This window comes from Magnolia sinica, chromosome 4, assembly GCF_029962835.1.
Source record: "Magnolia sinica isolate HGM2019 chromosome 4, MsV1, whole genome shotgun sequence".
NCBI lineage: Eukaryota > Viridiplantae > Streptophyta > Magnoliopsida > Magnoliales > Magnoliaceae > Magnolia > Magnolia sinica.
This window is the reverse complement of record NC_080576.1, coordinates 100,955,663-100,983,332: the sequence shown is the minus strand read 5'-3', so window position 1 is coordinate 100,983,332 and position 27,670 is coordinate 100,955,663. Positions and strand designations below refer to the sequence as shown.

The window sequence follows — 27,670 nt, the reverse complement described above, 5'->3', positions numbered from 1 at the left end:
GCTTCTTTTTTGGATTTTTTTTTTTTTTTGTCCATGTATCTCATGGATGGCCCATCATGAGTGATGAGAAGGTCAATTGTGTTTTGGGCCTTTTTTAAATCATCAATTGTCTAGAAAATAAAAGAAAAAATCAATGGTGAGGACCACAGGGCCTTGGTGAAATTTGGTGAGATTAGGGAGAGATTGAGAGGCTACTTTTAGAGGTTGCTAAATGAAGATGCTGGCACAAGGATTGTACTAGAAGGCCTTGGACCTTGGGAGGTTGAGAGCGCATGTGCATCCATGTCGAATTCAGGTAGGGAAAGTAAATGCAGCCTAACAAGGATGAAGAGAGACTAGGGATGGATGATATACCAATAGAAGTGTGAAAGATTGGTCAAATTGAATTAACCTTTTCAATAAATTTTATTGACGGAGAAAATGCCAGATGAGTAGAGAAGCATCATAATGTCTAAAAGAAGCATCCAACTCGGGAGTTTAGCTGGGAGTGCATGCTCTCTTCCAGAGGGAAGAATCAAGATTGAGTCTTGTCACTCTATGGGTTCTGGTAAAAAAAAAAAAAAGAGGTTTGAATTATGACAGATTATTTAGAATTCAACTTTAGCAAAAACAATTATAGAGGTAAAGAGTTTAGTTAAACTCGATCATAAAGAGATTTCTCAAAGTGAGGAGTTTTGTCACCTTGGCTCTGGTATTTAAGAGGAAAGGGAGATTGAGGAGGATATTCCCAATGGAATTAGAGTTTGGCTGGTAAAGTGGAGATGTGCCTATGGAGTGTCATGTGACCACCACATGCCTATGAAACTTAAACAGAAAGTTTTAAAAGAAAACCATTCGACTGGCCATGCTATATGGTGTAGAGTGTTGCAGTTACAAAGCAACATGTGCAGATATTGAGTGTTGCAGAGAGAAGGATGTTGAGATGGATGTGTCTAGGAAGGGGAGAATTGAGAATGAGGTTGTCCGAAGCAACTTAGGAGTCCTATAATAAGAGATAAAATGATAGAGAGCAGATTGAGATGGTTTGGTAATGTGCAATGAAGTCCAGGGGCGCTTGTTGTAAGGAGGAATAATTGATTAGTGAAGAGCCTGAAGAGGACAAGAGGAAGGCCTGAAAGGACTTGGATTGAGTTGGCAAGAAGGGATATGTGGGCTTGGTTACTTACCGACAATAGTTCCTTGGATTGGTTTGTGTTCATAAATCTGACCCAATAGCTGGATAAGTCTTTGATGATGATGATGGTGAAGGAAACATGCAGACATATCACAACAGTCATTGTGCAAGCCAGACATACACGGAAGCAATGTTAAAGCTCAAACCCATTCTGCAGAAAGAGAGGTTAAAAAACATTTCTGAAGGAGCATTGGTAAACTTATCTCATAGTGTTAGCCGCATGGTCAAAGTGTCACAAAATCATGGTTCTGCGGTCTCTGTTTGTAACACTTCTGCTATGTACCCCTTGTTTTGGGAAAATAAGATTATGTCCTTCTGTGTGTTATGCGCCCCCGCCCCCCCCCTTTATTTCATTTTTCACTCTCGTTTGAGGTTCTGCTGCTAAAACCCATTTCTGATGGTAGCCTTCAGTCTGTTTGAAGTCTCCTTTTAAGTGCCTGTGTTCCGGAATAATGTTTATATGCGCTGCTATTCAAATATTCAATTTTTACTAATTCTTTCTAATGTTCTGCTATGTCTAAGATTTAATTTTGTGTTTGGTAATTGGTATGTTTTTTTCCTTTTGTTCACTCATATAAACTCTCACAACTTGTTCCTCTAATTACAGGATGCATTTCGTAATTATGCTCTTGTTCTCACTGGGCAAGCTGGAGTTGGGAAATCTGTACGTTCTGCTGACCTTTCACAGATTAGCTTTCATCCTGTTCATACTATTCTAAGATGATGATTCCCTATTATGCCTAGTATTCAAGTATTGCCTTGCTTAACATGGTAACTGAGTGCTTGCCATCGACTTTCACATGTCAAGTTCCCTTCTGAAAATTAAATTATGGACTTTTGAGCTAATCATTATGTTAAAATCTTTTGTACTTCTGAGATATAAGAGTTGTTATAATGAGATCTCCTTTGACGTCTCTATAATCAAGTCTTAGATATGCCTGTTAGTTTTCAGTCAGATGGTTGCTAGAAATTCATAGAATTGCTTCCACTGTGAACAGATATCTTTAAGTCCCTCTTTGCATGTTCCCGTCCACACACATTGGTATTGCTTCTACTTTTTTGATCAAACTGAGCTACTATTGTTTGGGGCAGCTTGGCAAATAGAAACCCCATTAGGCAGGTTTGGTTTCCTTGTCTTTGCCCAAATTCACAAGTGAGGTGATCCATTCTTATTTTACTTGTCATTTGTGTGGAGCGCATCCCATCCACTACCAAAAGTGGAAAGTTCCAAACACACCTTACGTCAAGCATGATTACTTGTATTTTATGTAATGACAGAGTTACTTTTTTTAGGTTGGAAACACTTACCTGCAGAGAAATGGGCAAGCCATATGGCCCATACCTGATACCACACAATTAGAAACTGAGAAGTTTTATATTGGAATTATGAATTCAGTCTTGTGATGACATACTTTAGTGATCAAATTGATACAATCAGAAATCGCAAATATATTCTCATATTACTACGCAATGTAAAATGGAATCAGTAAGTTTTTCGCCAATTTTGATGAATGACCTTCATGGAAAATAACTTATGTTATTTTTATGTTGTGGGTGGGACGCATTGTCTCGGATGGAGATCATGGAATCCGTATTCAGATTTACTTGCTGCCTTCTTGCCAACAATGCAGTTAAACAATAATCACAATAGCAACTCTTCGGTCTTCATTTTCCATGAACAGTGAGAGATTGGCTAAATAAACATTGCATGAATATTCTTGTTATTACCTAAAATTGATGAGGACATCCGAGCACTAGTCAGATTATACTTGCGGAGGACAAGAGCTCTTATTTTTTTTATGTCTAGGTGATGCATATGCGGGGCCTAATTCGAGTGCCTAGCCCGTTGAAGACCCCACATGCATGATTATGTATCTTTGAAGGTCCTACACTAGGAAGATGCATATGGATTACTGAGTTGGACCATCGCTTGCATCATCGTCATTGGACATCTTGGTAGTGGGCCATGAAATAGTTTAGTTTATTTAGTTGCTTATATGTTTGTTATTTTTTGGTTTAGCTGATATTTTTTCTGAGTTTAGGGATTTATGAACAAATTTTATTGTATTGAGTGTCTTTATGTGAAACTTTTTATTTGAGAACGTCTTTTTGTAAAGTCTTTCTTGTGACTATTCAAGGGTTGGACGTCCCCACCCCAGCCATTATTGCATATGAAAAAAAAAAAAAAACTATCTCTTTACTTTGTGATGAAGTAAAACCTCATGCGATTGGAGTGATTTGGTGTGATGCCATGGAGTGATTCCAAGTTATTCTTCTCTCTCATTCTCTTCAATCAAAAGGTATTTCTTCACTTCTCTCTTTCTCTTTCTAGTTTTCTTTTCTTCTTTCTCCATCAACAAACAAACCCTACCTTCATCCTTTTACCTTCCTATCCTTACATCAACAACCTAACCCAACTCAAACTCCACTTGGCCCGTCCCATTTGACCGTACAGCCATATCTGGCCGTCCCCATCAGTCTTACCCTCTCTCTCATCCTTTTGCTTCTCCTATTTAACCCTATTCCCTAAAACCAGTGTTCGAAATATCGATACTATCGGCCGATATATCGGCCAATATTATCGTTATCGCACCTATGCGAGACGATACACCCCCGATAACCTCCGGAAGAAACCAAAAAATCCCAAATTTAGATGTCGGCGGATATATCGTCGATATCGCACAATCTTTCGACGATATCGCGCGATTTCCTCGAAAAAATCGGAAAAAAAAAATCGAAACTATAATTATCCGAAAAAATCGAAAAAAAAAACAAGAAACTGGATTTCGGTACCTATACAAGAGATCGTCATCATCGAAAGCTTCCATTTGGTGGGCCATTTCAATCGAAGCTTCTTTCGTAAGTTAGTGCAAGCAAAATCTTCGATTTGGGAGAGAAATCCGTCAAAATCCGAAGAAATCCGGGTATTTGGGCGACATCGGGGTAAATCCTCGTCGAAATATGGAGAATCTTCCCCGGAATCCGAAGATTTGGGAGATTTGGGGGCCGGAATCTGAAGATTTGGGAGATTTTGGGGCCGGAACCCTCTCTGCTTAGAAAAAAAGTGTGTCCGGCCCTGTTTTTTGAATAGGGTGGCGTACCGCACGAAATCGGATTGCGTACTGAGTTACTCAGTACACTCTTATCTCAGTTGGGCCCACCTTGAATGTATGTGGTCTATCCACGCCGTCCATATGTTTTTCCGGATCATTTTAGGGGTTGAGCCCAAAACTGAAGTATATCAAAAGCTCAAGTAGAACTTACCAAAGGAAACAATGGAAGTATTGATTTCCACCGTTGAAACATTTCTAAGGCCCCAGTGATGTTTGTTTGTCATCCAAACTGTTCATAAGATCACGTAGACATGGATGAATGGAAAACACAAAAATCATCTTGATCTAAAACTTCTGTGAGCCCCCAAGAACTTTTCGACGGTAGACTTCAATTCACACCATTTCAAGTGGTGTGGTCCACTTAAACTTTGTATATAATTAAATTTTGGTTTAAAGCCCTAAATTTATATAATAAAGCGGGTGTACGGAGTTGATACAATGCATGAATGATGGTGGGCCCCACAGAGTTTACTCAGTACGCAATCCGCTTCCGTACCACACACCACCGACTGGTGTGTTGACGTCGTCACCCAGTTCTGTGGGTCCCATCATGAGGTATGCGTTTTTATCCAAACCGTTCGTCCATTTGGCGAGCTCGTTGTAAGACTTGAGCCAAAAATCAAGACAGATCCATAGATCAAGTGGACCACACTGAAAAAAGCAGTGGAAGATTAAAGGTCTACCATTGAAACCCTTTTGGGGTCACAAAATTTTTGGATCGATATGATATTTGTTTTTCCTCCTCATCCAGATTTGTGTGACCTAATGAATGGATTGGATGAAAAATAAACGTTATGGTGGGCGTTATGGTGGGTCCTACAAATGTTTTAACGGTGAGAGTCAGTCCCCACAACTATTTGTGGTGTGGTCCACTTGAGCTTTGGATATTACTCATTTGATCTAAAATGATCTCTCCAGATGCATGAACGGTATAGATATAATAAATACATTACTGTGGGCCCCATTTCACTTTGAACCGTTTAGACAACCTGAGCGGGAGGAGCGCCTGCGACGGACGCGGATTTCCTGCGAAAGACTTTCGCATTAAGTTCCTGCGTTGGGAACTCAGTTGGGGCCCATTGTGATGTTTGTGAGAAATCCTATCCGTTCATCCGTTTTGTGAGTTTATTTTAGGACACGATGCCAAAAATGAACCGTTTCCAAAGCTCAAGTGGGCCGAAAACATGATAATTGAATGTCCACAGTTGAAATATTCATGGGCCATGAAAGTTTTGAATCATGCTAATATTTGTGATTTCATTTCATCCCTATAGGAATGAAGTTATTAATGGTATGGATGGCACGTAAACATCACTGTCGAACTCAGGTAGGTTTCAACGGTAGGAACTTCCCTAATTACATTTTCCTTTAGCACGGCCCACTCGAGCTTGGTTCATTTTTGGCATATTGTCCCGAAATGAACTCACAAAACTGATGGAAGGGGAGGATTTCTCACAAACATCACAGTGGGCCCCATCTGGGTTCCCAGCGCAGGAACTCCCTGCGAAAGGTTTTCGCAGGAAATCCGCGTGCGTCTAGGGTGGGAACGACGTAGTGAGTAAACTCTGTGGGGCCACTATAATTCATGTATTTTATCCGCTCCATCCATCCATTTTACCATATAATTTTATGATTTTAGCCCAAAAAGTGAAGCATATCCAAAGTTCAAGTGGCCCACTAATGGTCAATCACCATTGTTTCCTATGATATGGTCTACCTGATTATTGGATCTGCTTAATTTTTTGCATAATGTCCTAAAATGATATAGAAAAGCAGATAGACGGGTTGGATACTGGATATAGTTGTCTTAGTTCAATCGGACAACGCAGAGCTTAGGACCCTCTACAAAGGAAACCTATTATGTGCCATTCTTTTTTGAGATTTTATGATTTAAAAGTGTGTATGGAGGTCTTTTTTAACAATCCCCAAAGTTTCATTAAAAAATTCAACCATTTTCCTAATGTTTCCCCCTGTTTCCCAAAAAGTGCGATAAACTATGCGATACAAATGATATATCCTGTGCGATAACCGATACGTATCTATATCCCAAGGGTGCGATACATTGTGCGATACCGATATTTCGAACATTGCCTAAAACCCAATTTTCTATCCTAATTTCCTAAAACCCTAAGTCACAAACCGTAATGCTCAAGATCCTAATTCCCACAACCCTAAATCCCCATAACCCTAATTCCAAATCCTAATATCCAAAATCTGATTCCAAAACCCTAAAGTCCTAACCCTAACCTACCAAAATCCTCACAAACCAAGTGAAACCCTTTGAGTAGAGAACAACCCCTATGCCTAGATGGAAGTTCTACCTTCCATAGATCCTGTTTAATTGATATTTTGTTGAATCTACATTGTGGGACTGTCAGATGGCTTGAACTCGAACATGTTACCTAGCTGATTTTTTATTGTTATATAAATTTATGATAGATCAGCTTTACCTTGTGTTTTCATTGCCTTAATTAATCGGTTATTTAATTTCTTTGCATCATTCTAGGTTAGATCATCCATCCTGCATAAAAAATGAGTCTGTCAATGCATGCATTTTAAAGATCTGTTGCTGTGAAACAATGGACAGTTGTTCATATAAAGGAAAATGAAAAATAAAATGTGGCCAATTGATTCAGGACTTGCTTTATATCTAATTTCATGTATAAAATGTGGCCAATTGGTAACAGTCGGTGTATCCGTCAACTTACTGGTTGATAAGATAACAGGCGGAATTAGCCAAGTAAGGTTCTATAATTGCAGAAATTCTCTTTTGAAAAAATTGAAAAAAATATTCGTAAAATTCTAAAAGAAGTGAGGATCCATATATGTGTTTCTTGTTTGGTATTCAACATGTATTTGATGGGGTAATGGGTCATTCTTTCATAAGAAAGCTGTCTATCTGGTAGTGTTAACTTGACCTGTTGAAAGTCGACCAAATAGGCCCTAATTGTACACAAGTCCAGCATAATTTGGTGGATTGGGGCCCGTTACATTCAAGTACTACAAAATGAAGACGGAAAAATGGAAAAAAAAAGAAGATAGTTTACCCCTTCCGATATTTTTTCCCAAAATAGTCCACTCTGCTTTGGTTCCTCGAATTCCACTTAAATTTTGTGGTTTGATCTTCAAGATAGTTCTACATCTAGTTTAAACTTTGTTTTTAAGCTTTCTTCATGGTTGAGATGAATAAACAAGTAGACAAATGAGAGAAAAATTGGAAATAAATTTTTTTTTCTTCCAAAATGGGCCCTCTTATGGTCGTATCGTCTGTAATATTTGCCAATATGGCCCACTTTTTTCATAATGGACTTATTGACCCCCATATTGTGTAGCGAGTATGACCATTTCCTTTATGTAACAGCCTTTACAGCCGTAACGTAACCATATTTTAATACTATGCTGAGTAGGCTTGAATTGTTGGGGAGGCATTGTTTTTTTTTTTTGAAAGATTAACGGGGTTCATTGAAAAACCAAGGAAGAGGCATTATTTGAGCCAATTCGTTCTGAACTTTGGTGGGCTCCATCTTCTGTGACTTCTGCGGGCACCTTCATATTTTGTTCTTTAGAAAATGTACAAGGTACCTTGTCTCTCTAAATTGTTGACATTGATAGTAATTCTGGATAAATACCTCGACACGCTTGTTATTAGCACTTGGCACATCAGTGTCACAGAGTTTTAACTGGAGCTGCAAAGACAAATCAATAATAAATTCCAGAGTATTATCTACAAAATACAATGATGCTGTTTTCAGGGCTAGTGACAAGGTTGCCAAACAGTGATAGTTGCATAAGTTAACAAAGTTACTAATTCTACGTCTGCTGTTATTGTCATTTTACTCGTTGTTGCTTATGTTATCCTAGATAAGCGATCAAGATTAAGTTCATTATAGTTGTCTCTGCATCAAGAACCGTCAAAATGATGTGATCTGTCGGGAGAGGGCAGTTTTTCTTGACACCTTAAGAAAACGAAAGTGATTATAACCAATAATGTAATCAACAAATAATCTCTCTTTGCAGTATAAGAGGTTTGTAGGTCACACCAATGTTGTTAAAATTGTTATCGTATTGCAAATTGTAATAGGGGTTGAATCATATCGAATTGCAAATCGTAAGATTTTTTTAAAATGATTTTCTTTAAAATATGAGAAATATAAATAAATTAGGGAAAAAAAAATCAGCAATCATCCTTTTGCCATCAATATGTACCACTACCAGGTAATACGATGTCATGATAGTGTTAAATGATTCTCATCTTCTCTTTTTTCTTTTTTTAGTCTTTCAAGAAAATTTCCTAAAAAAACATACAAGGATCTTCTAATAATTTATGTTCTTTTTAACTTTCTTGAATGTAGGATCACGTTGGAATAGTGGCATTTGATTAGGGAGACCAATGAAAAAGATATATTAATTTCTAGCCATCACTCTGTAATACATATAAGTCAACATGATTGTAAGTTTTGTAACCATCCGTGAAAAATTCCAGATAAGTCATACATCAATTTGGTATTTGGACCAGTTAAGAAGTAAGAAATCATAAAAAAAAGGCTCTATGATTTAACATTGAATAGAATATATATCATTTAATCTCTTATAAAGAATAAAATAAAATAATTTACCTTTTCTAAATGATTCCTTTTTTTTTTTTGAAAGTTTTTTTTTTTTTTCTCTAAATGATTCTTAAAGCCCCCACCAATTTTAAAACATAAAATGAAAGCCACGTGAAGCTCAAAATAAAAGAGAACAAGTATAATTTAAATCGTAAATCAGGATACGATTCGTAGGATTCAAATCATAAAATTGTAGGATTCACATAAAAAGGGTTTCAAATCGTTTTGCTTAAGGTTTGACTAAAATTGTAAATCATAAATCGTAGGATTTTGACAACATTGGGTCACACTGAATTTATGAAACATGAGATGAGTTTACCAGTCAGAAAATCATGTATTTAAGTGGATGGTTATGCGAACTATTTGTCATACCTTCATTTTGTTGCTTCTGAAGCTCATTTCAATCCAGTTACTTATTCAAGTGTCAATTTGTGAACAGAAGATACTCAGAAAGTAATAAAATTATTTGTCATGGTATTAGTGAGACCAATATCTTCCATTCTGCCTAGATGTTTTAGATCACAACAGGGATTCCTTGCTTTTGGCTTCCAGTTATTTGCTTCTTTATGAATTTTTTTCATGCTGGAAGAAGAAAAGATTTCTGAGTAGACCCATTCTCAGTAGCGAACTAGTTTTGGTGGTTGCATCAACCTTGTATTCAGAGGCTATGATATACTTTTTTTTTTCCTTCTGGGAATTGTTATGGGGCCATTCTAAATGATTGTGTAAATCCAGTCTCTGCTAAACTTTATAAGCATTCTACGGTGTGTATGAGGGTGCTATGCATCCTGCAGGCAACTATTCATGTAATAGCATCACAACTTGCAGGCAACTATTCATGTAATAGCATCACAACTTATCATCAGTCTATGGTGTGTATGAGGGTGTCATCCATCTTGCAGGCAACTATTCATGTTATAGCATCCCAACTTGGAGCTGAATTGTGTGAATGGAGGACTCCTACGCCCACCCTTTGGCAGGAACATTTATATAACACGAATTCAGGTATTTGAAATAGATCACGATCATTACTGAAATAATAAATGAGTATAATAATCCTTTATAGTTATCTTTCCAAAAAGAAAAAAAATCCTTTATAGTATTGCTTTCACCCATTCAACTTTTTTATGTTGAAGTTATTCAATATATGCGCCAAGTTGCAGCTCAGTAGAGGATGGCTTCTGTGAATTTTTTACTTCTGGCATGAAATGAAACACGAAAACAAGAATAATTTACCTTCACAGTAGTTTACCTTGTTCAATTTTTTAACTGACATTGATTTTTTTTTTTTTCTAGGATTGCGCTACATGTCGAAGTTGGATGAGTTTGAAACATTCGTGGAGAGAATACGGAAGTATTCATTGCTTCCGTTGGCCTACACGGGAGGATCAAAAAAATCAATTATACTCTTAATTGATGATCTTCCTGTGACAAATGGAAGAGTTGCTTATGGGAGACTTAGCAAATGCTTGCATTTTCTTGCTCAATCAACTCAGATTCCGACAGTTATATCGATCACGGAGTATTGTAAAGTTGACTCTGGTGACAGTACAAATTATTTGGAGGAACTTCAATCATCTCTTGAGAGAGCTGGTGCTTCCAAGGTAACTAGGAAACTATAATTTTGACACTGACGCCTTCTCTGGCTACTCATGAGAGTAGGATTTCTAATCCTTCTCTTCCCATGGCTCCCAGTCTGGAAATGGGCAAGATATGGGGGTGTCTACGGGTTTGGCCAGCCTGTTGGGTCTTCAGGCCTGGACCATTATGGGTTGGGCTTAGGCATGAGACTCTCAAGTCTGCCATGTTGGGTTAGGTCTAAAAGTTCAGGCCTGATTAACCATTGGGCGTGGCTCAGGTCAAGGTCATTGCTTTATTGATTAAGGCCGGTGGGGCCATCTTGAGCCATGATAACAATCTGTAGATATGTATTACAGACCATTAACATACATGTCCAGATTGCATAACAGGCTGGACTCGGGCTTTACAGACTTTTAATTGGGCTGAGCTCGGGCCTAAGAATTTCAGCCTGTTTTTGGGCTCAACCTTTGTAGTTTTGTGTTGGCTCAGGGTGAGGCTTGGGCTTTGTTTTTTTGGGTCAGACTTGGGCTTGTACGTTCAAGTCATGTTCACGTTGGCCTCAGACCTTGTATTTCTGATTTTGCTCAGGTTGATCCTGAGCTGGCTTGTTGACATCAGTAAGAGAGTTGGCCCAACTGTGTATGTGTTGTGGTTCTAAAATCAGGCCAGTCTGGTGATCAAGTGGACTGCACATTTACAGTAAATTTTCTGTAAAGGGTCCATTTCTTGGTACACTTATGTCCCCAATGGTTGGACTGGCATGATTTTAGGGCCACAATGCATACATGCTGGGGCCTACCAGACAAACTACTCAATCTTACAAATGTGCTAGATTGGTACCCATGGAGAGTTCAGGGTGCAGATTCCTGCTCTTGCGAGTAGCCATGCAATGTCCATTTCACATTGTATTTCCAACTATTTCAAATTGCTTCTGGGAAACTCATTGCAGGTGGCTTTCAATCCTCTTACTGTAAATTCCATTAAAAAGAGTCTTTCTAGAATATGCGGAGAGGAGCAGTGTAATGTGTCTGGCGAATGTGTAGATCAGATAGCAAAATCCAGTGGAGGTGACATCAGACACGCGATAACATCTCTACAATACTTCTGTCTGAGACCAGATCTGATGCTTTCTTTACCTTTATCTGCTCTGTCAATCACTCATTCAAAGGGAAAAGAAGACGTGATCAATTCGTTACAATTTCCAAGTGCTGGTTGTGAGGCGGATTTGGATGACAAATTTCTGTTACCATTTGGCAGAGATGAAACGCTTTCTCTGTTTCATGCTTTGGGGAAGTTTCTGCACAACAAGAGAGAGACTGTATCTGCTGCTGGTTCAGGTACGTAAAGGCAACTTGCAAGTTTATCAGAGGTTTTAACACTTTCAAGTGATGTGCAACTTGGATTCTCAAACCTCTAAAAGTAGTGAAGGCTTGCTGTGTTACTTCATTGCTGATTGATACTTAATTACTTTATTACTGACTGATATTCTCTCCCTCATTCGGTGTGTGCACGCGCACATGCATGGGTGTGATCAATGTTTTAAATATGAATGATTTTGGCCGATATTTCCCACAATATATCTTGTATCCCACCTGTGCGATACGAAACGCACAGGTAGTGCCGATATATCCCACATGTTCGATTTGGTGAGCACCTTCAATTTCTAATCCTCCCCTCGTCTTTGCTGAAAGTATGTTAAATCAATGTCAAATGGTTACAAATTCATTGTTTGTTCATGTTTTACATGAAAAATCATGGAGTTGGAGCTTTGATTTCGATATCCATTGGTTCTTCATGTTCTCCATGTTTTTTTTTTCCCTTCGAAAATTTCCTTCAATCAGCTATCAATTGAGACTAATTTTGAAATATTTAGGAGTATTTGATGAAATGATCATCATATACACTCTAATTTTGAAATTTGAGCATAGGTGGTCCAATTTGGGAAAAATTTGAAATTCCTCCAATTTCTCCCAAATTGCTTGCAATGTTGCACTCCAAACATGAAATCAAGCATGAATGAGGGCTGATATGTTAATTTGTTAAGTCCTCGTCAATTTTCGGAAAATAAAATCATTTGTTAATTAAAAATTAATAAAAAATGATTAAAATATTATTTTTTTCGAAACTTACCTTCAAATAACGGTCAATTGAGACTAATTTCGAAGTATTTAGGAGTGTTTGATAAAATGATCATCATATGCACACTCTAAATGTATGCATTCAATTTGAATATAGTTGCATTAGTTCAGGCAACACATAACTTAGGACCCTATACAAAGGAAACTTATTATGTGCACTTCTTTTTTGAGATGCTATGATTTAAAAGTATGTATTGAGGTCTTTTTTAACAATTACTGAAGTTTCATTGAAAAATTCAATCACTTTCCAATGTTTTCCCATGTTTCACAAAAAGTGCAATAAATTACCCAATACAATATATCCCTTGAGATAACTGATACGTATCTGTATCCCAAGGGTGTGATATGTAACGTGATACCAATATTTCAAACACTGGGTGTGATGTTACTCATAAGAGTGTGGAGCTTTGTTTCAATGAAGTTTTGCAGGAACTCTCTCTCTCTCTCTCTCTCTCTCTCTCTCTCTCTCTCTTGTGCATGTTCTTACTCACAAGCGTGTGTGGGTTATTTTTCTACTCAACGAGAGCTACGTTTCAGTGAAATTCTACAAAATTTTTTGTTCAAACATAGTTTAGGGCTTCTTGGCTGTTTATATTTGCTATCACTTTGAAACAAACGCTTCCCTATCTTGCACCCAAAACCCATGACACACTTCCATTCTTGTTTCCTACTTTAGGACTTTCTATTAGTTAACGACAGTTTCTTATTTTATTGAGAGTTAGCCTCTTTGTTTTAGTTTTAAATTTAATTAGTTTCTTAGTTGCAGGAACCTTCTTCCGATGTGCTGCTCCTGCTTTGGAATCCCACTTCCTCTCTTGCTCCTTAGCCATTTATACTTGCTAACACATTGAAATAAATGCTTCCCAATCTTGCACCCGAATCCCCTACTGCTTCCAAATTCACGCTCTGTGCAACTATTTTCAGTTCCCTGTCAATTAGGAGTTGCTGGTTGGTTTTCTGATGAGGGTGTGAAGTATTTGAATTGCAACTTTCTGTTATTTATTAATAGAATTTATTTCTTTTTATTCTTTCTACATGAAACCCTAGCAGTTGATGAATTTCTGAGGCGTTATCTTCAAGTTGTTGTGAAACATTTAGATGGAGGGGTGTGCTTCAGTGGTACCAGTACCACCATAAGCTTATGGTGGTAGCAGATGTGGGGTCCATGTGATGTATTCAGCACATCCAAGCGTGACATCACGTTACCCCCGGGTCCTGAGAATTAGATCTATAGGAACGAGTTGCAAGGGAATTTCCACCCTTGATTTGCACCGTGGCTGAGCTGAGTTGCAAACCAGCCTGAGTTTTTTTTTTTTGATGACGACAAGGTGACCCAACCCCTTTTTTAAGGCGAGACTGATTGTTTTAGTCTGAACCTTTATCAATGCCAGATGAAAGGTATGAGTGGCCTGGATTCCATATTAACAACACAGTGAGACCCCCGCATAAGTCAAGGGTGGGCATCTCCTCTCAACTTGTTCCCTGTGGAATGGCCCACCTGATTTATGGATCAAGCCTAACTTTTGGGCCCTAGAGGTAACATGAGCCTCACATATGCCTAGCATCGCTGTAGCTTATGGCGGTACCGGTACCATTGGAGTGTGCCTGTTAGCTGGAATATCGATGTTGAGCCTTCCCATTTGGCATTCTATAGAACATCTCCACCTTTTGTTCTAGTAATCCCAGTGAAACAATATGGTTGAACTTGCTGTCATTCTCTATTCGGGATAATGCGCTTTGGCCATGGTTGGATATTTATTTGTTTAGGGCATGAGAATGAAGTCAGGCCTCTCAATTTTTATGTCATTCTCAGGCGTAATAGAAGAAGTCGAAAATCATTAGAGAGAGATTTCATTGAAAATTCTTCTGTCTTAATTTTTCATTAGAGGAAGCTAACTGCCAATAAGATCTTTTATCTTGAAGAATCTTTTATGGAGTTGTTGCATGATCCTTGTCTTGAAGCTGATCTTATTCTTCACTTCTGTTGGCAAGATCCATTTCTTCTACAGGAGAGGTTTGTGAGGTTTCCGCTAAAAATGGATGCTCCAGAGAAAGTTCTTAGTCAAGCACATGGACAAGCAAGGCGGATTGCTGATTTTCTTCATGAAAATGGTGATCATCCTATTTTCTGAAATGTACCTGCTTCATGAAAGATGTATTATAAAAATAGGAAAATTAGCTGGTGTGGTCACTCGCATCTAAGCTAGTTATCAAGCACCCTATATCTGTACATGTGGCACATTTATATGGAATCTGACTATTCATTTGCTCAGCCTATCATTAATGGGCTGTACCCAAGAATCCCACCACTCTGATTATCCTAGCCACTGATCATAGATCTTTGATGATTGCAAATAGATGTGAGAAGAAAGTCCCACTGTCAACATTGAATTGAGAAAAAATAAATAAATTCAGTAGGCATCTAGGCATTGCTCTTTTTCTTTTTATTTGTTCTTTTTTTCTCTCTTTTTTCTGTGGTCAATGAACAGTTTGATCTTGTACGTGTGCCACATGTACAAAGATTTAGTGCTTGATGACGGACTTAGGCATAAGTCATGGGACCAGATCCACTAAATTTAGTATTTGATGTACAGACTACCATCTTGCCTCCAACAGTATGCATCTTTTCATGCAGTGCTAGATTTTTTAAGTGAGGAAGCAATTGACGATGCATGGAGTGTTGCCTCTTATCTAAGTGATGCTGACTGCTTTCTCAATGCTACTTTGCATCGGCCCATCTCGCGGATGATAACTGGCACATATGACCAGCTCGAAAATGTTGCAGAACTAGTTGCTGCTTCAGTTGCTGTGCGGGGGGTGATGTTTGGAAATTCACATCCCTCACCATCCAGGTCTGATTTTATTTTTATTTTTATTTTTATTTTTATTTTTATAGGCGTGTGGTTTATCTAATGTGCAAAACAGTGAATTCCAAAGATGATTTCTGTTATCCCAAATATTGCGATAAAGCAGGTGGCACTCCATCCGTAGCCCGAAGCTTTGGCAGGTTGAGCAGTCCTATCGTCATAATAAGGTGAGTTTGATTTCAAAGTTTCCTTTATGTTCTCACAAGTAATGGTTGCATCAAGACTTTTTGTGTGAAGGATTCCAAAGTTTTATTGCAAAAAAAAAAAAAGAAAAAAAAAAAGAAGAAAAGAAAGAAAGAAAGAAAGGATGACATGCCATCATCTAGTATACAAGAAACCCAAAAACCTGACAAAAAGCCCCACCAATCTAGGGCTGAAAGTCGGGCAGGTTCAACCCGACCGACCTGTGACCGACCCGACATTGGGTTAGGCTCGGGTAGGATATATCGAGTTCAGTCTCGGGCTTGGGCCATGTAAACACTATCACGATAAAATTTTGGTCGGGCTTGGGTTGCCCGACCCAACCCGAACCTGATCGATATCCAAGTTACTTATAAATTATAATTGAGTGCGGATCGTCTATGTTGAAGACACAAGAAGTTCCAGTGCTGTCGCGTCTCATTAGTCCACGTCATTTCCGATGACTTAAGCTAACAAGATACGCTGAATTTCTCTCCCAAATAGACTTCGTGCTACACAACACGACTTTTAACATGCGGAACTTCTCTGGGCCCCACAATAATTTGTTTTTTAGATCCACACCATCCATCAATTTTTACAGATCATTCTAGAGCATGACCTCAAAAATGAGGCACATTCAAAGCTCAAGTGGACCACACCACAAAAAGTAAGGATTGAACAAACTACCATTGAAACTTTCCTAGGGCCAACTGTGAGTCTTATTTTCCATCTGATCTGTTCATAAGATCACACATACCTGGAGGAAGTTAAAATACAAATATCAACTTGATCATAGCCTTCTGTAGCCCCAAAAAGTTTTCGACGGTAGCATCAATTCCTACTGTTTTTAGTGGTGTGGTCCACTTTAGATTTGGATTTGCATTTTTTTGGGCTCATATCCTAGAATGATCTAAAAATTTAGATGGACGGTTTGGATTTAAGAAATACATTATCATGATACCCATGTAAATTTAACACATCAAGAAATTCCATTGCTTGCTATGTGGTGTAAGGGAGTGGATTTGGTGAGACCCTAGCCTGTGCCAAATCGGTTACGTAGATCCAATGAAACATCGACACCGATGCAATCACTTGTTAAGACACTTGTGGTGCCAACTCGATGTTCTCCACGTGGGAAGACCGTGACATCCCTCACTGAGCCTGGCTTGAGCGGCTAAAATCAAATGGACTAGAGAATTGGATCAAGTTCTTTTCGACACGCTGCTCGAACAGGTTACATTGGGACATAAAGTGGATAATGGTTTCAAGAGGGAAGCCTACCAATCATTGTCATATGATGTGTTAATCATAGTAGAACATGTTAATGTACATTTTACAGATTTGGGGTGCCATTTAATAATTTTTTAATATTTTTTTCTATTTACGCATGAATTTTGGCCCTTTTTTTTAAAAATCGAAAAATCAAATTTTAATGGTTGTTTTGCTGTTTTAATCATGCCATTTGATGTGTTAATCATAGTAAAACATGTTAATGTGCATTTTACAGATTTGGGGTGCCATTTTATATTTTTTTCTATTTACGCATTTATTTTGGCCCTTTTTTTGAAAATTCGAAAAATCATTTTTTAATGATTCTTTTGCTGTTTTAATGACGTCATATGATGTGTTAATCATAGTAGAACATGTTAATGTGCATTTTACAGATTTGGGGTGCCATTTTATATATTTTTTATATTTTTTTCTATTTACGCATTTATTTTGGCCCTTTTTTTGAAAATTCGAAAAATCATTTTTTAATGATTCTTTTGCTGTTTTAATGATGCCATATGATGTGTTAATCATAGTAGAACATGTTAATATGCATTTTACAGATTTGGGGTGCCATTTTATATTTTTTTATATTTTTTTCTATTTACGCATTTATTTCGGCCCTTTTTTTGAAAATTCGAAAAATCATTTTTTAATGATTCTTTTGCTGTTTTAATGATGTCATATGATGTGTTAATCATAGTAGAACATGTTAATGTGCATTTTACATATTTGGGGTGCCATTTTATATTTTTTTTTATATTTTTTTCTATTTACGCATTTATTTCGGCCCGTTTTTTGAAAATTCAAAAAATCATTTTTTAATGATTCTTTTGCTGTTTTAATGATGTCATATGATGTGTTAATCATAGTAGAACATGTTAATGTGCATTTTACATATTTGGGGTGCCATTTTATATCTTTTTTATATATTTTTTTCTATTTACGCATGAATTTTGGCCCTCAAAAATAATTGCAAACACCTAAATGTAAGATATTTTCATATTACATTCATTCTAATATATCTATCATTGATATGAATTTTGTAGTCAAATTCAGGTTATCTGGTTCATAAATTCATCAGACAATCCGATACAACTTCTCACCAAAGAGTGGACCGTTACACCACCATAAACATGTTCCAATTTATAAATGAATGCATATTTGGAATGCTTAGAATATTCCGGATTTAATCCATATTTTTTCATATTTTTTTGGCAAAAAAAAAAATTTTGCACCGTTACGGGCCGTTACGCCCCCGTATCACCGTTACGCCCCCGTATCCGTATCGGTTTTGGAGGTCACCGTTACGCCAACCGATACCGATACGGGACACCCCGCCCTTACCCAAGACTTTGCAGCCCTTACTGTGCATATTTTGTATCCACTCAATCCATCCATTTTTTCAGATCATTTTAGAAGCATGATCCCAAAAAATAAGATCCAATTATCACCTGGACTAGTGGTGATTGAACACCCTACCATTAAAAACTTCTTGGGGCGCAAGTTAATGTTTCCGTAGATTTTATTTGCCATCCAATTTGTCGATGAGTTCACGTAAGCCTAGATGAAGGAAAAAAACAAATATAAGCTTGATCCAAAACTTTTGTGGCCCATTAATGGTCAATCACCACTATTTCCTGTGGTATGGTTCACCTGATAATTCAATTTGCTTCATTTTTTGCATAATACCCTAAAATGATCTGGGAAAAAGGATGGATGGGGTGGATAAGGAATACACACATCATGGTGACCACCATGGTCAGGGCCGCACCGTCTTGGGTGAGGCCAAGGTCTCACCTAATCTGCTCCCTTGGCGCATCACATTCCATGTCGAGAGAAGAAAACTAGAAGTGTTGACATGTGGAACTTTTGTGGGCCCTATCATGATGTATGTATCAGATCCACACCGTCCATCCATTTTCCATACCATTGTAGGGAATGGGATAGAAAACAAGGCAAATCCAAGGCTCAAGTAGGCCACACTACATAAACAATAGGTATTGGATGCCTACGGTTGAAAACTTCTTAAGGCCACAAGAGGCATTGATCAAGATGATATTTGTGTTTTCTCTTCATCCTGGTCTATGTGACCTTATGAAGAGGTTAGATGGCAAATAAACCTTATAGTGGACCCTAGGAAGGTTTCAACAGTAGTCATTTAATCCCTGCTGCTTTCTATGGTGTGGTCCACTTGAGCTTTGGATATGCCTCATTTTTGGGCTCATGCTCCAAAATGATCTGTAAAAATTGATGGACGGTGCGGATCTAAAACATAAATCACCATGGGGCCCCAACAAGTTCCACACGCTAAAAACCGTGTTGTGTAGCAGGCAATCTATTTGGGAGAGAGAAATCCAACATATCTTGTTAGTTGGAGTCATCGGTGATGAAGTGGAACAATGAGAAGCCACGACACTGAATTTTCTTGTGCCTTCAACACAGATTATCCGCACTCATTATAATGTTATTATACTTTAGTGTTGGTCCAATAGAGGTTTGGATCTACTTAATTTTTAGGATAACGTCATTAAATGATCTGAAAAAACGGATGGGTGGTGTGGATATGAAACACATTTATCAAGGTGGGCTCACCAAAGGCCACACACCAAATATGCTTGGATCTGCTTACTTTTTTGTAGGAAATCCGCATCCAACCGTCCATCGATTCCGCTTCCAAAGAGAATGTTATATTAAAACTTACTCCTACGAAGTGATGTCACCAAGTTCTGTGGGCCCCACCATGATGTATGTGTTGTATACACGCCGTCCATCCATTTGGAGAGATCATTTTAGAGCATTAGCCAAGCCAACCGAGCCCGCTTGGGTTGAGAATTTCCAACCCGAGGTTGGGTTGGGTTAGGTTAGGGTTGAGGTACAGGAACCTTGGGTTGGGCTAGGGTTGAGTACCAACCCGCCTGACTTTCAGCCCTACACCAATCCCCTGAATCAAATATGGCTTTCCTCCATTCCAATACAAGATAACTTACCATTGAGAAAGACCAGATCAAAGTGATATCTCGAATTGCTAAAAATCCATTTGTTGTGCTTGAACCATACTGACATTACACGGGAAGCATGAAAATCCACCACAGCACCTTCCTTCTCTTGCATTCCATGGCCACACCATGCCAGGTTCAGAACAACTTCCCAATAGATTAGGAATCACCCACTTGACCTGGAGTAAGAAAGGACTTTCCAGCAAACAACTTGGATGAACGAACAATGCAGAATGACACACAGATTCTGCCTCCCAAAGACACAAAGGACATCCTTTAATAAAAGGAAGGCTTCTTTTTTTGAGGTTAGCACTCTTGATCAACTTGTTTTCAGCCACAAGCCACGAGAAGGCAAGGACACCAGGAGGACCTTTGGGCCCGATTTATCCATGTTACACAACCATTGATCGGGTTCCTCCAAATCCAGACTTGAGTGCTGGAGAAGGCACATGAGTGGACCACATCTTTTATCTCTTCTTCATGAAGTTTTTATGGACGGAGGACACCAAGCAATGTTACCTCCCTCACCATAGCCAAGTTTCACAGATCGGGCCATTCTCCTGAGCCAATCTGAATATTGAGGGAAATACTAGGGATAGGCATTATCTCTACACTAGTAATCCACGTGGAATCAGACTCTCAACCCTTCTCCTGGTCTAAAACCGAGCTCCCTCTTGATTCTTGAAGGATTTCACTACTTCAAACACCACCGTCGAAATACCTGATGCTCTGAATTGAACCGAGGACCTTGGGAATTGGGAACCACCCACCTTCCTCAGCTCGATATTTACAAGAGGCCACCCAATGCCACAGATGAACATTCTCCTCCCCAAATTTCCAAGGCCATTTACCCAGAAGAGCCAAATTGAAGAACTTAAGATTTCTAATTCCCAAGCCACCTTGTTTCTTTGGCCCTCCCACTGTATCAAATGAATTTTGTTTCCACTTCTGCACCTTGCTAAGGAAGTCCCTTGATAAATTTTTTTTTTTTTTCAAACCTATGAATTACGCTAGTTAGGCATTGGAAGAGTGACATTAGTAAGACATGCATGCTAGCAAGGGCTGACTTGATCAATGTAATTTTACCTCCCAAGGGCAGATACCGACTTTTCCAACCCGACAACTTTCGGTCACCACATGGTCCACATCCCAAAGAGATTGCATCAGCACATGATACATTTAGTTATGCAAATACTAAATAGATTAGTTGGGTCTCCAGGCTAATTGTAGGGAGTCAAAATATGGCAGCTCATCCACTGTACATGTGTACCTGCATACCAATCTGATGGTACGAATTGTAGGCACCATTTCTGATGGAGCCTAGCTATGATGTTACACCAATCAGGCAATTACAAACATCCACATGGTGGATATTCATTCGGTAATTGAAAGACAATGGCCAGAGTCCAAATTCAGCAGGCAATGCCAGATACTGGTTATGATTGGTTAGGCAGTGTGATTTTGGGGCAATGCTCTGTTCACTGGTACAGTAGGATTGATGCACAGGCATATGCCGCTACATTTAAGGGAGTTGCCACAATTTATGAAATTGATGGAATGTAGGTCTCCATATTGCATTTGTTTCGTTTTCTTCATCATTAAATTTTCTTGATGCCAATGCAGGCAAAAAGGGGGAAAAAAAAGGAAAAAGGAAAATGTCACTTTAGATCTGATTGCAGACCAACCACTCATTACTAGACCTTGACTGGGATAAGTCAACTCAATCACTAGGTTAAGTCAGCCTGTATGCTACCTCCATCAGATATAGGATAGCCCTATCCGCTCCAGTTTTTGAGTGGGAGATGGAACAAGTTGTGTGAGAGAGTTACAATCTTTTAACACGTTTCTGCCTAGGTCAGGAATGTTTCGAATGAAACAAAATCCTTTTGGATAAAAAATCTTATTAGTTAGGATTCCCATGTCCAAAAAGCACCTAAATGTCTGTAGTTAAATGGGATATGGATCAATGTCAACAAAATTACAGGGAAATACATGAAAGAGAGAATCTTAGAAATGATTTGGGGTAGTGATATCTACATCTCATGTTCTCAATTGATACATGCACCTCTTTTCTTTGTAGTTTTTCTGCTTTTGCCAAGAAAATAAAAAGTAAAAGAGAACAAAAGGAAAAGGTGCTATGTAAAAGACATGGAATGTAGATATCAGTTCCCCTATCTCCATCCTTTTATCCACTTCTGTTTTTCTGTGGGAAATATTCCTATAGGGTCGTTCTTACCTTAAGTTGTGTTAAGGTTGAGCTCTATGGGCCCCACCATGCGTCAACAATCCACCCTGTCCATCAGATGTGTTTCTTCTGTTAGGCCCGGAGCCCAAAATGTTGCCTGATCCATGACTTTGGTGGGCTGCAGCACAGGAAAAAGTTGAAAGTCGAAGTCAACCCATTAAAATCTTCCTGATTGTCTGTGGGCCCCACCATGTTTTAGAGGGGAGTCACCAGATGCACGGTTCAGATGCCACATACACATCATGGTGCGGCTCACATAGCTCGACCTCAACCTTACAGGAACATCCCCTTTTCTGTAGTATTCCCGTGTATTTTGTTTTATTTGTTTATGCTGATGGGTGCAGAATCAAATGGTGGTAGCTAGATTGGAAGCTTACAATAGCTTTGGCTCATCTGGATTGTCTGTAATGGCTACGGAGTACAAGCCCGCCCTTAAATGGCTCAGATTTAGAGCTTCTGAAGATCCTCAAGTCCACAAGAAGCCAATTAAAGGCAGAAAGGCAGAAAGCGATTACTCCAATCAGATGGTTCTAGATGAATTAAAGGCCGAAAGTTCAGCGGAAAGCGAAGGGGATGAAATAGAAGATTGGTAAGCATATTCATGCTGTTGCTCTGGAAATGTGGCATGAATCCTCAGGCAGCCTAGCATGTTCTTGTTCTAATATTCTTTCTTTTTACTGTCCTATTGGTTTGAGAACTACAAAAATCTGATGATGGGTCAATTTCTGTAAAGGAATTATTAGAACTGTTATGATCAGATTCCGCAAATGGCATGCTGGAATTTGTCTGGGCTAATGGATTCGCTGCCTTTCATTTTGTAAATGCATGTAAACAATGGGTGATGTTTCAGCGACTGGGAGAGTCTGGGTTGGGATTCTTGACTCAGTTTTCAGACAATGTCCTGATAGAGTTGAGAGTTTTGCTAAGTATACATGCACCTCCCTGTACTTGGCTGCCTGGCATGTGCCGGGCACATCCAAGCCACAAAATTTTCCCCAACATGTTGATGTCCTGGCACAAAAATCAGGCAGGTGCATTGATCAGGTGGTCACATGTATACATGTTGAATTTTGATTGGTCCACCCTTGAAAACCCGGGCCTGTATGGTATCTCAGGCAGAATTCGAGAGGACGAAGGTCTGGTTTAGAACATTCAAAAACTGGATTTGCAAGCGAAGTTGGTATGTGACAATAATTAGGCCTTTTTAAAAAAATTATTTGAATGGATTCATTTATAATTCTGTCTTTGACTTGCAGCTCATCCATCTTAATATAAGAGAAACAAGTAAATAATATAACATTACTGTCACCTTATTGAATTGAATACATTATGCTGTATGTAATGCATGTTAATAATTGGGTAGTCTGAGATGCCTTGTCCCATATTCCCTTCTTTAAGGGCCCTTTGGAACGCACCCCAAAAGGGGTTTTTTAAATGCCATTTTGAGCTGTACTTTATTTTGTCATTTGTGTTTGGATGCACTTTTACAAGCCCCCTCATGAATTCTGAAATCTTTACTTGCTAAAGATGTCAACTAAGAAAATGAGATTTGTGAAACCTTTTTTGCAGAAGATACGTCCAAACAGGCCCTAAAATGAGTTTTATCTTGATGAGTTTTAGGTGGCTGGGTGAGGTTACAAAGTAATCGACTAAGGGCTAGAATTGTTGGCCTGTTTATTGAAAGGGTTGGGCTTGGGCTGGTCCGACTCATTGCCACACGTTACTGGGTCAAGAGCTTTGTACATGTACATGCCATACGTCTTCCAGCATGTTGTGATAGGTCAAAGATCCAATCCATGCATTAGAAGTGCATAACTATATTGATGCCCTGTTCCAAGAATCAGGTTGATCTACTGGTCAGACGGGCCACAGTGTGCAAAAGTGGAAAACTTGTTTAGTTTTTCTAACCCATCCACCAGCTTTTAATCTTGGGGCTCACATACAAACTGGACCAGATTTATTTTTGGGAAACATGTAGAAGGTCTGACCAACCTGATGGATGGATTGGATCTCGCACCTATGGCCATGCTGGCACATGTGGTGGCATGTACATGAGCTTTATTGCACACGCTTGTGCGCTTAACATAGCTCCTGGTAAAATCTCCGTCTCTGGCCCCGACCTGCGGGCCTCGGGCTCAGTTCAAGCCCAGCCAACGCGTCGTGACCCTGCTATCACCGACCTCCGCGGTGGCAGGACTCTGTGGGGTCCACCGTGATGTATTTATTGTATCCATGCCGTTCATTCATTTTTGCAGCTCATTTTAGTCATTTGCTCTAAAACCGAAGCATATCCAAAGTTCAAGTGGACCACACCACAAGAAACAGTGGGGACAATGAGTTCCACGGTTGAAACCTTCCTAGGGACCACAGTAATGTTTATTAGTCATCCAACCTGTTCATAAGGCCACACGGACATGGATGAAGGGTAAACACTAATATCAGATTGATCTTAAACTTCCTTGGCCCCAAGAAGTTTTCAATTTTGGGATCATGGACTAAAACGAGCTCGAAAAACGGATGGACGATATAACACATACATCACAGTGGGCCCCACAGAGTTCTGCCGCCACGGAGGTCGGTGGTGGCACGATCACCACGGACGCGGACTGCATGCTGACCCTGCTAGTACCCAGTCGGTCGGTGCTATGTGGGCTCCACCATGATTTATGTAATTTATCCATGCCGTCCATCCATTTTTCCAGATCATTTTAGGGCATGAGCCCAAAAATAAGGCACGCCCAAATCTCAGGTCGACCACACCACATGCAACAGTGGTGATTGAAGGACCACCGTTAATGACTTCCCTGGACCCCAAAAGTTTTGGATCAAGCTGATTTTGTGTTATTCTTTCGTCCAGGTCTGTGTGACTTAATCAGCAGGTTGGATGAAAAATAAACTGTTTTACCGTGGAGATTTGGATCTGCCTCATTTTTTAGTTTCATGCACTAAAGCTCAAAATGAATGGACGGCAATGATAAAACGCATACATCACGGTGGGCCCACATAGCATTGACCAGAAGCGACGTTGATGTCGGTCAGTTTGCAATCCGCGTCCGGTCACCTCGCAATCTGCGTCCTTACATCCCAATCACAGTGGTTGGAAAATCCCATCGGCAATTTCAGGATTTTTTACTACAGAAAGTTGACAGTTAGTCGGACTTTTTGGTAACTGTCCATTTCCAATCATCACAATCATCCAATTGATGGCTATGATCATATTACAGCTGGTGTGGTTTCTGTCACCGACCATCTACAATAGGAGGCACGAAATGGATGGTCCGGATCCCTCGCATGCGGATAGATGAAGTGGTTGATGTTTACCGAAAAGGGAGTAAGAGCACCAGATGCGTTCTATTGTCTTTCTGTACACGGGTCGAGCCGAGTTGAGCTTGGCGCTCACACTATGCTGACCCTAGCTTAAACTCAGCTCGGCTCGGCTGTCAAGCCTGATTGGCCAACTCAGCTCAACTTGGTTAGCCGTTCGGGCTAGTTCAAGCCAAGATTGAGCTGAGTTTGCCAGTTTGAGCCAAGATTGAGCCAAGTTTATCTGTGCAACATTTTCACAAACTTAAGAACTGCACATTCTAAATCTTATTATATGTAAAACGGCAAGAATGGTTTTATGGGTATTTCATTAAAACACCTTGTAGGCAGTTTTAAAATTAAGAAAAAAAATATTTATTTCATATACACACCTTCCTTGTCACCGGTCAACACTTGGTTGAGTCATTTCATCAACCACTTGGTGAGCAACAATGATATCAAGGTAAATGAGTCACCGATCCAAGTTCGAATCGAATTGAGTCAAGCTTGGCTAAGCTCAAATTCAGTTTAAAACTTTTTCACGCTAAAAAAACAGTGTGACTCAGCTCGAACACAGTTCCAAACTAAGTTGAATCGAATTTTTTTTAGTTAAATTGGGCAAGTTAACCAAGCTAAATTGGTTCGTGCACAGCCATAGTCTTTCGCTTGGAAAGACTAGACTGATGGATCTCGACTGTGACTTGGCTGGTACCCTGATCCGGCGGTGTGGGTGGTTACCTGACCGTGGGGCCCACATTGATACATGTGTTGTATATGTATGCCCCCCATCCGTTTTCCAACTCATTTTATGGTATAATCCAAAAAATTAACCAGGCATGAATTTCAGGTGGACCACACTTCCACAAACTAGTGGCGAATGATTATTAAAACTTTTTGTGGGCCACAAAAGTTTTGGATTCAGTTGATATTTTTGTTTCCATTCCATACATATCTGTTTCAACTTATCAATAGGTTGATGGAAAATAAACATTACAATGGGCCATAGAAAGGTTTTAATAGGGGACGTTCAATGACCGCTATTTCCTGTGGTGACATGAGATTTTTATTCGACTGATTTTGGGTTGATGCCATTGAATGAGTTGAAAAAAAGGGATGGTCGACGTAGATTATGTATTACATGTCTATGTGGGTCCCGCGGACAGGGTGCCACCTACATCGCTGGTTACCAGCCGAGTCGTGCACTTGGATCACGGACGCGAATTTCCTGTTAAAAGTTCCTGTAGCGGGATGTTAGGTGGGGCTATCTATGATGTTTGCCATAAATCTACTCCGTTCATCCTTTTTGCGAGCTAATCTTAGGGCATGTGACCAAAAATGAGATGAGTACAAAACTCAAATGGGCCACACAAGAGGAAACAATGGGAATTCAATAAACACCGTTGACACATTCATTTGGTCACAAAAGTTTTATATCATGATAAGTTTTTCTTATTTTCACTTAATCTCATTGAAAATAACCTTATAAACGGTTTGGATGACATATAAGCATCAAGATGGCGCCTATAAAAGTTTCAACTCTAGTCATTTCTTTCTCCCAAATGGCGAACTTGAGTTTTCGATTCTGACTAATTTTTGTTAGCATGTCTTAAAATGAGCTTGTACGGAGTAGATTCCTGACAAGCATGCCCCACCTGGCATTCCAGCACAGGAAATCTGGGTCCCATGGATCACGACCCTTTGCAAAATGGTGCCACGTGGCAAATACGTGTATGAAAATCCTGATTCTCCAAATCTATGGGACGACTGTGGATAGATCATACCCCTAGAACGACACTGATCAAACGACGCAAGTCGTCCAACTATTGGCTATAAACAATGGCTGAAAATAAAATACACATCAGTCCAAATTTAGCAGACAAAATCCGACGGTTAAGATGAACTCCCACCATTAAAATCTTCCTAAGGCCCTCCATAATGATTATTTACCGTCCAACCTGTTATGAAGGGAAACCACAAATATCAGCTTGACCCAAAACTTTTATAGTCCTTGATAAGCTTTTAATGGTAGACATTCAATCCCTAAGATGTGGCCCACCAGAGAATTATATCTACTTTATTTTTAGTACCACACCTTAAAAATCAGCTGCAAAAACTAATGGACGGCATGGATATACAACACACGTATCAAGGTGGGACCCACGGTCAGAGGAACACCCAATAACGTGCAACCCGG

The 27,670-nt window shown here is 39.3% G+C and overlaps 1 protein-coding gene across 5 annotated transcripts in view; it reads left to right on the top strand.

The window, feature by feature from the left end:
* The window catches only part of LOC131243524 (cell cycle checkpoint protein RAD17), a 38,332-nt gene extending 15,262 nt beyond the window's left edge, over nucleotides 1-23,070 (top strand). For 3 of the 5 annotated variants that reach the window (XM_058242934.1, XM_058242933.1, XM_058242936.1), the window contains 8 exons: nucleotides 1,782-1,838; nucleotides 9,797-9,899; nucleotides 10,191-10,498; nucleotides 11,425-11,812; nucleotides 14,606-14,725; nucleotides 15,249-15,465; nucleotides 15,587-15,647; nucleotides 22,518-23,070. In XM_058242934.1, the coding sequence (XP_058098917.1) occupies nucleotides 1,782-1,838; nucleotides 9,797-9,899; nucleotides 10,191-10,498; nucleotides 11,425-11,812; nucleotides 14,606-14,725; nucleotides 15,249-15,465; nucleotides 15,587-15,647; nucleotides 22,518-22,766 (1,503 nt within the window). In that variant the 3' untranslated portion in view covers nucleotides 22,767-23,070. The remainder of the gene's footprint in view (nucleotides 1-1,781; nucleotides 1,839-9,796; nucleotides 9,900-10,190; nucleotides 10,499-11,424; nucleotides 11,813-14,605; nucleotides 14,726-15,248; nucleotides 15,466-15,586; nucleotides 15,648-22,517) is intronic. The other 2 variants (XM_058242935.1, XM_058242937.1) reach the window with 1 other exon arrangement.
* Nucleotides 23,071-27,670: the final 4,600 nt, after the last annotated feature.